Source organism: Microtus oregoni, unplaced genomic scaffold (genome assembly GCF_018167655.1).
Source record: "Microtus oregoni isolate MIOR12 unplaced genomic scaffold, Mior012 000012F_ref0000307, whole genome shotgun sequence".
Lineage (NCBI taxonomy): Eukaryota > Metazoa > Chordata > Mammalia > Rodentia > Cricetidae > Microtus > Microtus oregoni.
This window is the reverse complement of record NW_024543071.1, coordinates 53,197,582-53,210,060: the sequence shown is the minus strand read 5'-3', so window position 1 is coordinate 53,210,060 and position 12,479 is coordinate 53,197,582. Positions and strand designations below refer to the sequence as shown.

At 51.9% G+C, this 12,479-nt stretch overlaps 1 protein-coding gene across 2 annotated transcripts; it reads left to right on the top strand.

The window, feature by feature from the left end:
* The first annotated feature begins 3,425 nt into the window (after positions 1-3,425).
* Positions 3,426-5,029, top strand: Pold4 (DNA polymerase delta 4, accessory subunit). 2 transcript variants are annotated; one of them, XM_041661978.1, is made up of 4 exons: positions 3,426-3,710; positions 3,952-4,041; positions 4,224-4,294; positions 4,680-5,029. In XM_041661978.1, exons 1-4 carry the CDS (start codon positions 3,614-3,616, stop codon positions 4,740-4,742), a joined length of 321 nt encoding a protein of 106 aa, XP_041517912.1. In that variant the 5' UTR covers positions 3,426-3,613; the 3' UTR covers positions 4,743-5,029. The 2 variants fall into 2 exon arrangements, with proteins under 2 accessions (XP_041517912.1, XP_041517911.1); XM_041661977.1 differs by having other exon boundaries at positions 4,224-4,335.
* Positions 5,030-12,479: the final 7,450 nt, after the last annotated feature.

Genomic DNA, 12,479 nt, shown 5'->3' with positions numbered 1-12,479 from the left:
ACAAGGACGTCTTCCCTTCTGGACAAAGTCTGACACCTGGTGGCCATAGTGAGAAATGACCAGAAGGGTGCTTTTTCGAACCTTGCCCAGCATTTCTTCTGAACTGTTTGTAGGCCCAGGTGAAATGGGAGCTGATCAGCGAGGGTACGGGAAGTTCCTGGGCAGGGCAGAAAGGACATTAGAGGCCCAGGGAAGCCTTCTTGTTCCCCAAGGTTCCTATCCTTTAAATCCGTGAGACCTCAAACCTAGCTGGCTAAGGAGCTGTGTCTGAGAGGGTGGAGAGGGACTAGGAAGGCGCTCCTGAGGGAATGTGGCACACGGGGAAAGGAATGAAGGCAGGAAGAGTAAGGCGTTAGGGACATTCATCTGGCTGCCTAGAATCCCCTCAGCTGGACTGAGCTCCAGCACAGGGTGAGTGGCAGGACCTGAGGAAGAGGTGGGTGGGTAAAAGGAGGGAAAGAAATGGGTGTGCCTTATATCCCAACTGAGCCCTGGGCAGCTGCTGTCCTCCCTCTCTTCTACCTGCCCCATCTTCTCAGCTCTACCTGGCTCTCTCCATATGACCTATGTCAAACTAGGGAGATGGGCTTTCAGGATGCGTATTTGTGTGTGTGGTGCTGACCACACCCCCAGCTGCCACGCTGAGAGAAGCAATGCTAATCTGCTGTCCGCTGGAGCGGTCAGCAGTGAGTCTCAGTCCCAGAAGGCTGCTGGGCTTCTGCTCAGGTTATTTGTTCCGATGGTCTCACTAGGACTTTGACCTTGGACATGTCAAGGCTTTGGGTATCTCCAAGGTGCAATAGTTAATTCCTTCTGGTTCCATCACCAGCTTTGGAGGGGTCAGTGCTGACCAAGTATACTTTGCATTACAAGACAGAACTGAGCGCCAACACAGACTGCCAACCTAATCTCCGATCTGAGAACTGAACATAAGTTTGGTGGATGAGCCCAGGAAGCTGCCTGAGTGGGGCAAAGTGTCCCAGGTATGAAGGAAAAAAGATGAGATTGGGGGGAAAAGGAGGAAAACATCCAAAGATAGAAGGCCAAGGGCTAGTCAGTTCCCCAAACACCTCAGAAAACCATCGGGTGCTGAGCAGGGCTGACTGGGAGAAGAGAGTGCGCCTCCTAGGGAGAGCTGCCTCACCCCAGGTCAGAAGGCCAGTCCTAAGGTCCCAGAACTCAGGTAAACACTCTGGATCTCTCTCTGGGGCTGAGGGAAGCTAAAGCCCGTGGGAGCTCTTTCCAGACAGTGTAGGAGTGGCTAGCTGGGTCTGAGCCAGGCAGAGCTAGGAGGGGGGAGCAGGTAGGGATGGCCCTCCACAGAGGAAGTCGGGGTGTCAGGGGCTGCCAAAGAAGAGAGAGGAATGGGCCCAGGCGGTAGTGGGAGCTGCTGTGGCCGCCCAGCGGCACACCCCATTTCACGCTCCCTGGGCGGTGGCAGGCCCCACGGCTATCAGCTTTCAGGGGTGGGAGGGACCAGGAATGAGGAGGGGTCTGCCCCACCCATGGTTCCCTGCTTCCTCAGGGCTTTGTGGACTCAGGAAGTGGGTGCCACATACCTTTGGGAACTGTCCCCAGTCTCTTTCTGAGGCCCTTTTAGGGAGGAGTGGTCAGTCTCACAGAACCTAGGAGCTAGCCCACTATAGAGCACTCAGCCTGACTAGACCTAATCCTATGCCCTTCCCTTCTTGGTAGAGAATCCTCCCTGTCACCCTCCTCAACTTTGCATGGTCCCTTCTCACTGGATGTGTACACCCCACCCTGTCCAGGAGACAGATGGGGGGATTAGACAGGGGCCAACCCAAACAATGGGGCTGAAAAGGGCCTTCCAGGTCTGCAGTATGCCTTGCCTCACAGCTTCTTCCTCCTCAAGAAGCAGATGGGGAAGGCCAGGCCAGAGGGGGCTACTGGAGACACAGCCTTCTCCTCCCCACTGCTGGGCTCCTCTCTAGAGCTCTTCTCTGAGAGCCCCCGTGCTGGCTAGGGCAGATCTCAGAGCTTCAGAGGAGGGCACAGGCCTGCAAGCAGCCCCCAGTAGACTTTGCACCCCTGGAAAGAAGAACCGGATAGGATCTGCAGAGGGTGATTAGTGCTGGGTCAGCCCAGTGCTGGTTCCCAGACTCCCACTGGCCAGCACTTTCCCCCACTGCCAGGAAGTTGGTGAGGGGGAGGTGGTAGTAAGGGTGAGTCAGCGATGACAGGAGCCCCAAGACAAAGGTCATGGGTGGAGAATTGAGAGACACTGTTTACAGCAATCTGCCTCCTGGAGGTCTTGTCCCGATGGGGCCATCCTCCTCTAGCTCTGAGGAGTCCTCCTGCTCTCCTGTCCCTGACTAACAATTGGATGCCCCTCTACCCTGCAAGCCTGAGAGCTTCCGGAGCACAGGGAGGGCTAGTTACATAGTATCCCAGTATCTGTTACTAAGACCCTAATCACAGCTTTGAGTTAGTTTGTGGGAAACACTTAGGGCAGCACTTGGCACATGGTAAATCCAATATGAGGGTAAGGTTTATTGATCTTATCGACTGCCAATATACACATTCATAAGAAAAAGAAAAGATCTGTCAATTAAGAACTGGGGATCTATACCAGGTGGTGGTGGTGCACACCTTTAATCCCAGCATTCAGGAGGCAGAGGCAGGTGGATCTCTGTGAGGCAATCTCTGTGAGTTTGAGGCCAGCCAAGTCTACAGACTGAGTTCCAGGACAGCCAGGGTTACACAGAGAAACCTTGTCTCAAAAAAACAAAAAGAAAAAAGAACTGGGGATCTGAACCCATGGGGATTTGGGGACTAGACTTCTGGTGTCCTGTTTGGAATAGAATCTTCCTGACTAGCAAAGTGGACAGAGGCAGGCTGTCGGGCCTGACAGTGGACACAGAAATCGCATGCCTGCGCTGGGTGGACAGAGTCTCTGCCAGCAGACTGTGAGAAAGGAGCTCTCTGAGCCCATGGGCTTCTCCAGCCAGGTCTCCTGGGGCCGGTAGGACCAGGGAAAGGCCCGGATTAGTCCAAACTCTCTTTGGACCTACAGATCTGATCCCACAGCACTCTGGGGCCAACCAGCAGGAGTGAAAGGTTCCAGCCGGGCTCAGGGGACTTACAAACCGGCCACGGGGATTAGTGAGGCTGAAAAGAACATTTGCCTAGGAAGGAAAAACGGGAAGTGAGAGGCCGAGGATAACTCTCTATATGTCCCTGGGGACCCAAGTGGACCAATGAGGGACCGGGGGAGGTGGTGAAGTCTGGGGCATCTTGACAGGTCCTTGGTTCCGCCTAAGCCCTCCTCACTCGGAACACAGCAGCAGCTGCCCCGCCCGCTGCCCTCTGACAACTGCCATTGGCTAGAGGTAGGGCCCCGCCCCGCAAAAGCCGCTTGCCATTTGCTCAGGTCTCTAATGTTTGCGTACTTGTGGGGGCGGAAGACAGGCGTCATTCTCTGGAGCCTAGGGACTTCCTCTCTCTTGCTTGTCTGGGTCAGCTTGTCTGTCCATCGCTGGCCCATCTCTCTCTGGCCCTCTCTCTCACTCTCAGCAGCTGTCTCTCACAGGCCCGCTGCCCTGCCTTTTCTTTCCCGCTATTGCCTCCTGCTCTGCCTGCCTGGGTGGCCGCCATGGGCCGGAAGCGGTTCATCACTGACTCCTACCCTGTTGTGAAGAAGAGGGAGGGGCCCCCTGGTCACAGCAAGGGGGAGCTGGCACCAGAGCTAGGTCTCTGAAACGTGGGGGTGGCAGGAAGAGTGGACATGCAAGGACCAGAAAGGACTGTGTGTGTGTGCGTGTGTGTTGGCTAGTAGGGGAAGTTAGCATGTCTCGCACTTCCAATGAGCTGTCTGACTGCAGGATGGCAAAGGCAAACGAGTGAGCACATAGCCAGGACACAGTGGCACAGCTACAAGACCAGGGCAGGGCACAAACCAGGATGGGCCTGAGGAGCCGTATGTTATTGCAGGAGAAGACACCCAGTCCCTCAGCCAAGAGGAAGCAGAGCTGGAGTTGCTGAGGCAGTTTGACCTGGCCTGGCAGTATGGGCCTTGCACAGGTGAGAACCCCACGTCCAGCCCATCTGACACATCCCTGAGCCAGTTCTGTCATCGGTGTGTCTCAGAAATAATCCAAGAGCCTGCACAACTCTTGGACACTGCCTCCTGAGACTGACATTTGGGGAGGCTCAGGAACTGCCATCTGGACTCTCTAGCCTGGACTCTTCTGCCCACTCTGCAGGTATCTCGCGGATGCAGCGCTGGCATCGGGCAGAGCAGATGGGCTTGAAGCCCCCTCTAGAGGTGCACCAGGTGCTGAAGGCACACCCCGAAGACTCCCGCTTCCAATACAGGTCAGGACAGACCAGGGCAGCTTTCAGGGGAACCAGGGCTTCTCCAGGAGTTGCAACCCTTTGGTCTGTATAGGAGCTGCCCTGACTTGGAGAAATGGGTACAGACTTAGGCAAGAAGGGTCTTCTAGGTAGGTGCCTGGCTCACCATAAACCCCTTTAATGATCCTTACCTCTGCGAGCTATGGTGAGGGGAGAAGTATATACAGGGCCCAAGGGGCTATCCATGAGTACTGGGGTTCACCAAAGCCGCAGAACCATAGGTAACAGTTAAGAAGCGCTGAAGGTCCGTCAAGGACTAGAACTGACTCTGCTGTGCGTTCCTCCTCCCACCCTGTCTTCCACAGCCTCTGGCATCTCTACCCGCTCTGAGGTATCACCTAGGGTGTCCTTCCCTTGACATCTCCTAGCTACCAAGAACTTCAGGACAGAATCCATGGCCAGTAGATTCCGCTCTGCTCAGCTCTGGAGAAACAGCAGGCTGACTACGGAGGTCCTCCTGGTTCAGTCTCTTATCTGCCTAAGCAACAGGCTCCTGACACTCCTGAGACCCTGTGTAGCTGAAGCCGAAGACCTCAAGGGCCTAATCATGACCACCAGACGCTACACTTGCTACACTTGCACAGCCTGGCACAAAGCCAGATGTCGGCAGATGAGAATCAAGGAGTTCACTACTGCTTACAATAAAGTACATTAAGCCTGAAATCTGATCTTTAGTCCCTTAATATGGCTGTGTGCTAGCTGGCAGGCCCCAGAAGGTAAGTCAGCAGGAAAACCAGCTATAGTGATAGGCTTTTGTGTTGCCTGGGTTTTTTGGGGTTTTTGTTTTTTGGTTTGGTTTGGTTTTTCAAGGCAGAGTTTCTCTGTGTAACTCTGAGAGTCCTGGGCTCTCTCAATAGACCAGGTTGGCCTCGAACTCAGAGATCTGCCTGCCACTGCCTCCTGAGTGCTGGGATTCGTGTGTCACTACACCACCAGGCTTTCATATCTGTCTTTCTAAGGCAATCTTTTCAAGAGCTGAGCAGCCTCTGGTGTGCCCTGGTCATCCTTAGGAGAGCACTCTGCATCACCGTCCCTGACACCACACAGCAAAACACCTGCCCATGTGCCCAGCTGCTGAGACCTGTTAAGTTCCTGGTACCACAGGTCTCCATGGGGCATTACAACCACTGAAATATAGCGAAACAGACATGGAAACTAGTCATGTCAGGTGGTGGTCAGCATTAAATGGAAATCAGGTGAGGGGTTTGTAGGGGGTCAGAGAATGCCGAGGTAGTACTCGGGAGAAGTTGGACAGGAACAGCCCCGTAGAGAGGTTGGGTTTGAGAAGAGGCACAAATGAGCTGGGGGAAAGGCTGTCCCTGTGCAAATGTTCCAGACAGAAGGGCTGACAAGAAGAAAGGCTCAGCGGCAGGGACATTCCCAGCCTGCTCACCCAGGCGTGTGCAAATCAATGCAGCAGGGGACGAGGCCGGACAGGTAGCAGGCCAGCACCCCCCCCCCAGCACTGTGGGCCCTGATAAGAAGTTGGATTTTGCAGTCAGTGAGAGGAGATCCTGGGTGGCTTTAAGGAGTGACAGCGTTGAACTCATGCGTTGGAAACATGGCTGCGGCTGTGGGTGGAAACAGCCTGTGGAGCCGGGGGAGCAGACGGTGTGAGAGGGCCCTGTTCAGCAGGCTAAGGAGGCCTTCATGAGAAGAGGGGACAGGGATGTGATGTAGAGCACGGTGGGGAGACAGAGCTGGCAAGAAGTGGCAAGGTTTTATTTTGAGGGGACAGCTGACCGCTGGGGTTGCTGATCTTGACTGGGATTTAAGGGACTGGAGCCAGGGACAACTCCAATTATCAAGTTATGAAGGTTTTGGCTTGAGTGACAGGAAGATCAGATATCCCGTCACAGACAGGATGGTAGGAGGAGGAGAGTAGGAAGGGAGCCAAGAACCAAAGGCTTTAGGCATTTTGGCTTTGGGGGAGGTGCTGTGGATGGAACCTGGGGTGTTGCCTATAAGAAGCGAGTGCTCTGAACCACACCCCCAGCCAATATGTTACATGAGTGTTTGCATCCTAGTGAAGATTGGTGTAGGCAGAGGATATGGTAAATGGAAGTCTGGAGAGGTCTAGATTTGAGATAAAGCTTTGGGGAACTTTCGTGGCATTTAAGGTCACAAGAATGAGCTCGGCACCGTGGTACACTCTAGAACCTGATTCAGGACTGAAGTTTCAAAGTGAGTTTGTCAATACAGCAAGATCTTTCTCCAAAAAATTCCCAGCACATAGTAGATCTGTGTGAGTTCAAGGCCAGCCTGGCTTATGTAGAGAATAACTGGGCAGTTAGGGTTACATAGACAGATCCTAAAAAGTCTTTTTAAAAAAGTCCACCCATCAATCAATATATCAGTTTATTAAGATTATAGAGAGCTGGATGGTGGTGGTGCACGCCTTTAATCCCAGCACTGGGAGGCAGAGACAGGTGGATCTCTGTGAGTTCGAGGCCAGCATGGTCTAAAGAGTGAGTTCCAGGACATCGAAGGCTAAAATGAGAAACCCTATTTCTGAGAGGAGAGAGATATAGAGAGAAGAGGGATCTAAGGACAGCCCAGCTCTATACTTAGGCCAAAAGAATGGGAGAATAAAGCAAAGGAGATGGGTGGGGTAGCATGCAGAGCGGGAGGAAGACCAGAGCAGGTAGAAGGGTGGAGGGCTTGAGAGTCCTGGCAGAGGGTTTCAGCCTTTAGGTGTTCCCAAGAAGCCGGTAAAAATGCAATTTGAGAGGGTCCTTCTGGATTCAGCCACACAGAGGTCCCTGGAGCACTGGTCAGAACAGCGCTGTGTGGTGCGATGGTAAGGGCCGGCCTGGAGCACTGGGAACAGGGAGCTTATTGGTTTTGGTTTATGTTAAAGGGAGGGAAGATTTATTTTGGCTCATGGCTAAAGTCAGCATGGTGCTAGGGAAGGGTCGTGGCAGAAGTGGCCATGAAGAACAGTCTGGAGTGCCTCACACATTCCTCGCCGTCCTATCATTCCAGTTTCAGTGCCTGTGCTGCCGGGGTGAGCGCGTGCCAATTCCGCGAGGAACAACACTTCGCTGTGAAGGAGTGGGGGCTGGGGTGCAGCTAGAAAGGCATGAGATCAGAGGAACCGTTTGGTTTGGGTCTTTGTTACAGATGGAGTAGCCTAGCAGCTTACTTACATAGTGCACACAATCAGGAGTGGTCTCCGGGATAGGATGTGATGCAGTTTGTGAGTGAAGCCATGGTTATGGTAGGGAAGTCTGGAGACTCTAGGGAAATCTACTGTGAACATGCAGGAGGAGGTAGAGGGAGGGGATGCCGTGAGGGATGGGGACACTGGAGGAGCAGCTGCTCACTGAGAGCCTGGCACTGCTGGGCAGGGTAACAGCTTTGCTAAGTGCTGTCCCACTGTACCGAATACTGTTATCAGTGAGGCCTGAGGACCCACTGTACCGAATACTGTTATCAGTGAGGCCTGAGGACAGTCTCATTAGATGACCATTGTCCATGCTTTACAGATAAAGAAACTGAGGCTGAGAGGGAAAATGCCCTGCACACTCAACAAACAGCAAAGCTAGCCTTCGCAGCTACCCCACCAGACTAGCCAAACACCTGCACTCCAGATGTTTAGGATGGACTTGATGAGATAAGGCCTACATGTGGGGTGTAACACAAGTCCTGCCCCCAGGCAACCTAGGAGTCTACAGACATAGAGGTGTCTTTTATCAGGAAGCAGAGACCATCTGGGAGGGGATAGAGCAGCCATCCTGCAGAAGCCCCCAGTACAAATGACTCCTCCTGCTCCATTGGACTTGCCCGACTTACTCTCATATGTCCAAGCCTTTGGACCCAGCATCCCTGCTTCCTAACCTGCGGCAGCACAGATGTGGTCTCTGAGATCAGCATCCCTGCTTCCTAACCTGCGGCAGCACAGATGTGGTCTCTGAGATCAGCATCCCTGCTTCCTAACCTGCGGCAGCACAGATGTGGTCTCTGAGATCAGCATCCCTGCTTCCTAACCTGCGGCAGCACAGATGTGGTCTCTGAGATCAGCATCCCTGCTTCCTAACCTGCGGCAGCACAGATGTGGTCTCTGAGATCAGCATCCCTGCTTCCTAACCTGCTGCAGCACAGATGTGGTCTCTGAGATCAGCATCCCTGCTTCCTAACCTGCTGCAGCACAGATGTGGTCTCTGAGTACTCTCGCTAGTTTTTTGTTTTTTGGGGGACAAGGGTGAAACAGGGTTTCTCTGTGTAGCTTTAGAGCCTGTTTAGCCAAATTTTATCTTTTTAAAATCTGCCAACTTTTAGGTTTGGTGGTCATAGTGACACATGCCTTTAATCTCAGCACTTGGGAGGCAGAGACAGGCAGATCTCTGTGAGTTCAAAGCCAGTCTGGGCTATAGAGGAAGTTACAGTACAACAAAGGCTAACAGAGAAACCCTGTATTGAATAAACAAATAAATAAATAAATTTGTTTTCATTTAAATCTGCCAATTTTATATTTGACTCTAGTCTCCAGTGATATGTCTGAAGTAGCTGTTTTGACCTAAAAATAACTGAAAACCCTTCAGCAAGATGTGTCTGTGTGACCAAAGGCTGGCTTCATAAGTCTCTGACATCTGTCACAGCCTAGTGTGGTCTGAGCAGCACTGTGTAACAGAAACTAAATATTCACCTGGAGGAAATGGAAGTATCTAATCTTTTAAGGGTAAGCTAGAGCCGGAAGGCAGAGAGTGGCATTTGGGCTGAACAAACAGAAAGGTGGGGAAGTGGGGGTGTTCAGTATTGGTTTTGTTTGTTTGCTTGCTTGTTCTTTGAGACAGGGTTTCTCTGTAGCTTTGAAGCCTGTCCCAGAACTAGCTCTTGTAGACCAGGCTGGCCTCGAACTCACAGAGATCCTCCTACCTCTGTCCCTGAGTGCTGGGATTAAAGGTGTGTGCCACCACTGCCCAGCTTTGGCCATGGTTTTTATCACAGCAGTAGAAATCAAACTAAGATGGGGGCATGGACAGTCAGGAGCGATGTGTGCAGGGGTGTGCCATGTGAGTGACAGTCAGGAGCGATGTGTGCTGGGGTGTGTCATGTGAGTGATAGGAGCGATGTGTGCAGGGGTGTGTCATGTGAGTGATAGGAGCGATGTGTGCAGGGGTGTGTCATGTGAGTGATAGGAGCGATGTGTGCAGGGGTGTGTCATGTGAGTGATAGGAGCGATGTGTGCAGGGGTGTGTCATGTGAGTGACAGGAGCGATGTGTGCAGGGGTGTGCCATGTGAGTGACAGTCAGGAGCGATGTGTGCTGGGGTGTGTCATGTGAGTGATAGGAGCGATGTGTGCAGGGGTGTGTCATGTGAGTGGCAGCACAATCAAAAGCTAGCATCTGGGGGCTGAAGAGATGGCCAGCAAGGTTAAGAGCACTTGATGCTCTTGCAGAAGAGCTGACTTTGGTTCCCAGAACCCACGTGACATGTCACAAGCACTCATAACCCTAGTCCCAAGGGTCTGACACCCTCTTCTGGTCTCTGCTGGCACCAGGCACACAAATGGTACACATACACACACACAGGCATAACAAAACAACAACACCTGCCAGCAGAGGTGTGTGCTTATGCGCTCAGCTCTGGTCTGTGTGTATTTAAAATACAGAGTTATTTTAAAGAGGATGCTCAGGTGGAGAGAGGTGAAATAGTTGCTCTGGGCAGCACAGTGTATGAGGTTTGATCCCAGAGTCCAGTTCCAGCCAAGCCTGTGCTCTTTGCTATGTGTGATAAAGCCAGTGAGCCTGGCTCAGATCAAGAAAGGGCTTGTGAGCTGAACAGTATCTATGGTAATGAGAGTATCTGAAGGTTTCTGGGTAGAAGAGACAAGATCAAGAGAGCCATCCTAAAAAGTCTGTATGGCCAGGTATGAAAGAAAAAAAAAAAAGAAAGATTGTCATCCAGCATGGTGGCACACACCTTTAATCCCAGCATTCAGGAGACAGGTAGGCAGATCTCTGAGTTTGAGGTTAGCCTGATCTAGATAGCAAGCTGCAGGATATCCAGGGCTACATAAAGAGACCCTGTCTCAAAAGAGAGAGTGGTGGAGGGGAAAGAGAAAGAGAAAATGTGTCTTGGAGCAGGGGGAGTGGTAGCGTAGGGAGAAAGACCAAGTAGGAAGCTCCTGAATATTCAAGACATGGAGTACCACAACCTTGGATTGACAAGGACAACGGAAGTGACAAGAATGCTGTGAAGGAAGTTAGCAGAGACTAGTGTTTGGGAATCTAAGAACAGGAGGAGGCACCAGACATGACTCAGGGTCTGGGTTTGGGTGGTTGAAAGAAAACCGAAGCCATGAGCGGAAAAGCGGTGATGGGAGGGAGACGGGCTGCACTTCATGCATGGTCACCCAGAGATGATGACAGATATCCCCATGAGAAGTCTGGTAGGCTATGAAAACAGAGTTCAAGTCTAGAAGAGAGGACAGGGGAGGGGGTGACATCCAGAGAGAGGAGACTCGTGTACATAGAAGTGACACTGACCCCAAGAATGTGGGCAAATTTGTTGTGAGCGGAGACAGCACTTAGGAAAATTCTCTTTAGAGGGAGGTGAAAGAAAACCCAGCCACCCAGAAGGAAAGTCTACGAATGACGTGCAACGTCACCAAGACTGACCCAGCAGTCAGCTGAGGGCAGGGGCCGTCAGGAAGAACATTCAGAAGAATCCCAGACTCGAGCTCCACATTTCCCCCTCCTCTCTTCTTGCTCTGTACTTCGATGCCATGGCCATGATGAAGGCCACACTGACCCTCGGGGACCACGCTGACTTGTTCTCACTGATCCACCCTCAGACCATGCTGCCAGCCAGGGCCAGCCTGACGGGAGGACCCACAGAGGCTGCCTGAACACCACACAGATGAGCCCACAGTGAGGCTCCAGGGGTTTGTAGACCATGGGCTAGGTCAGTCCTAGGCCCTTCTTGGGTCCAAGTTTGGCTCTTTGTAATCTGAAGGAAAAGGCCTCCGGGTCTAACTTTGAGGCTATCTCAGACTCTACACTATGAGGTGCTGATGCTCCTCCTCCTGCTGGCTCCAGACCTTCCTGCTCCCTGTGGTGGCCTCTTTGTGTTTGTTAAGGCACGGTCACCTTAGGACAACAACCCCTGCATTGTCCTCACTGCCAAAGGGGGTTTGATCTTTGCCCACCCACCCAGGGTCAGTTCTACAGCCGACAACCTTCCCACTGCGTGTTCACATTGAAAGACCCTCAGAGAGGACCAGAACCAGGACACTCCGAGACCAAACCACAGGATGCAATTAGCAAGAGGTTTATTGAGTAGACACAGGTACCTGCGGGCGGCAAGATCTCTTGGAAGACTTGCGTGCCTGCCAACTGGAGGGCGGGCTTTTTATAGGGAAGAGCAAAAAGCAAGTTTACAGAAGCAAAAGCGAGGTTATTGGAATGAGGCGGGGGGGGGGGCATAAATGGTTTCCTCTCTCAGCATGGATCCTGTTTTGCAGTCAACCTGCTTTGTTGATGTCCTATCTTATTGACATCCTGCCTTGCAGTCTTCCTATCTCATAGACATCCTGCTCTCTCAAGCACATGGGATGTTCTTATGAGAGCAGGCTGGCTGCTGATCCGGAGAATTTTTTTTAAGCAAACAGGACGTTCCCCCGGGAGCATGCTAGCTGCGGGTTTTGAGGAGGGGGTCTATAGGGTCTTTCATTTCCCCCTTTTTCTTTTTATTATTGAGTTAAGTCTTTTACTCAAAGCAATTACAGAACCTCGGTTTCTTGTTGTGGTAACATGTGATACTGATGGGTCAGTACTAGGGCCTGAATGACTGACAGCCTGTTTTTTATAAACTGGACCAGGCGGTTTAAAATGCAAGGGCCGATTGTAAAGATGAGAAGTAAAATAAGTAGGGGGCCCAGCTATAGTGGAAATTAAGGTTTTTAACCATGGCGATTTATTAAACCATAAACAGCTTTTGTCTCTGCTTTAATCTTTCTCTAAGTTTGGTCATGGATCTTCTAACCAATCCAGTATGGTCAACATAAAAGTAACATTTTTCCCTGAGTGTAGCACAAAGACTCCCTTTTTCTAAAAACAACAGATCCAGGCCCCTCCTGTTATGGAGCACCACCTCTGAA

Bases quoted from the DNA above. Each gene is read 5' to 3' on its own strand.
- Pold4 (XM_041661977.1), top strand. From the start codon at position 3,614: ATGGGCCGGAAGCGGTTCATCACTGACTCCTACCCTGTTGTGAAGAAG. The intron at 4,042-4,223 runs GTGAGAACCCCA...CCCACTCTGCAG, and splicing joins GCAGTATGGGCCTTGCACAG to GTATCTCGCGGATGCAGCGC. The intron at 4,336-4,679 runs GTCAGGACAGAC...TGTCTTCCACAG, and splicing joins GACTCCCGCTTCCAATACAG to CCTCTGGCATCTCTACCCGC.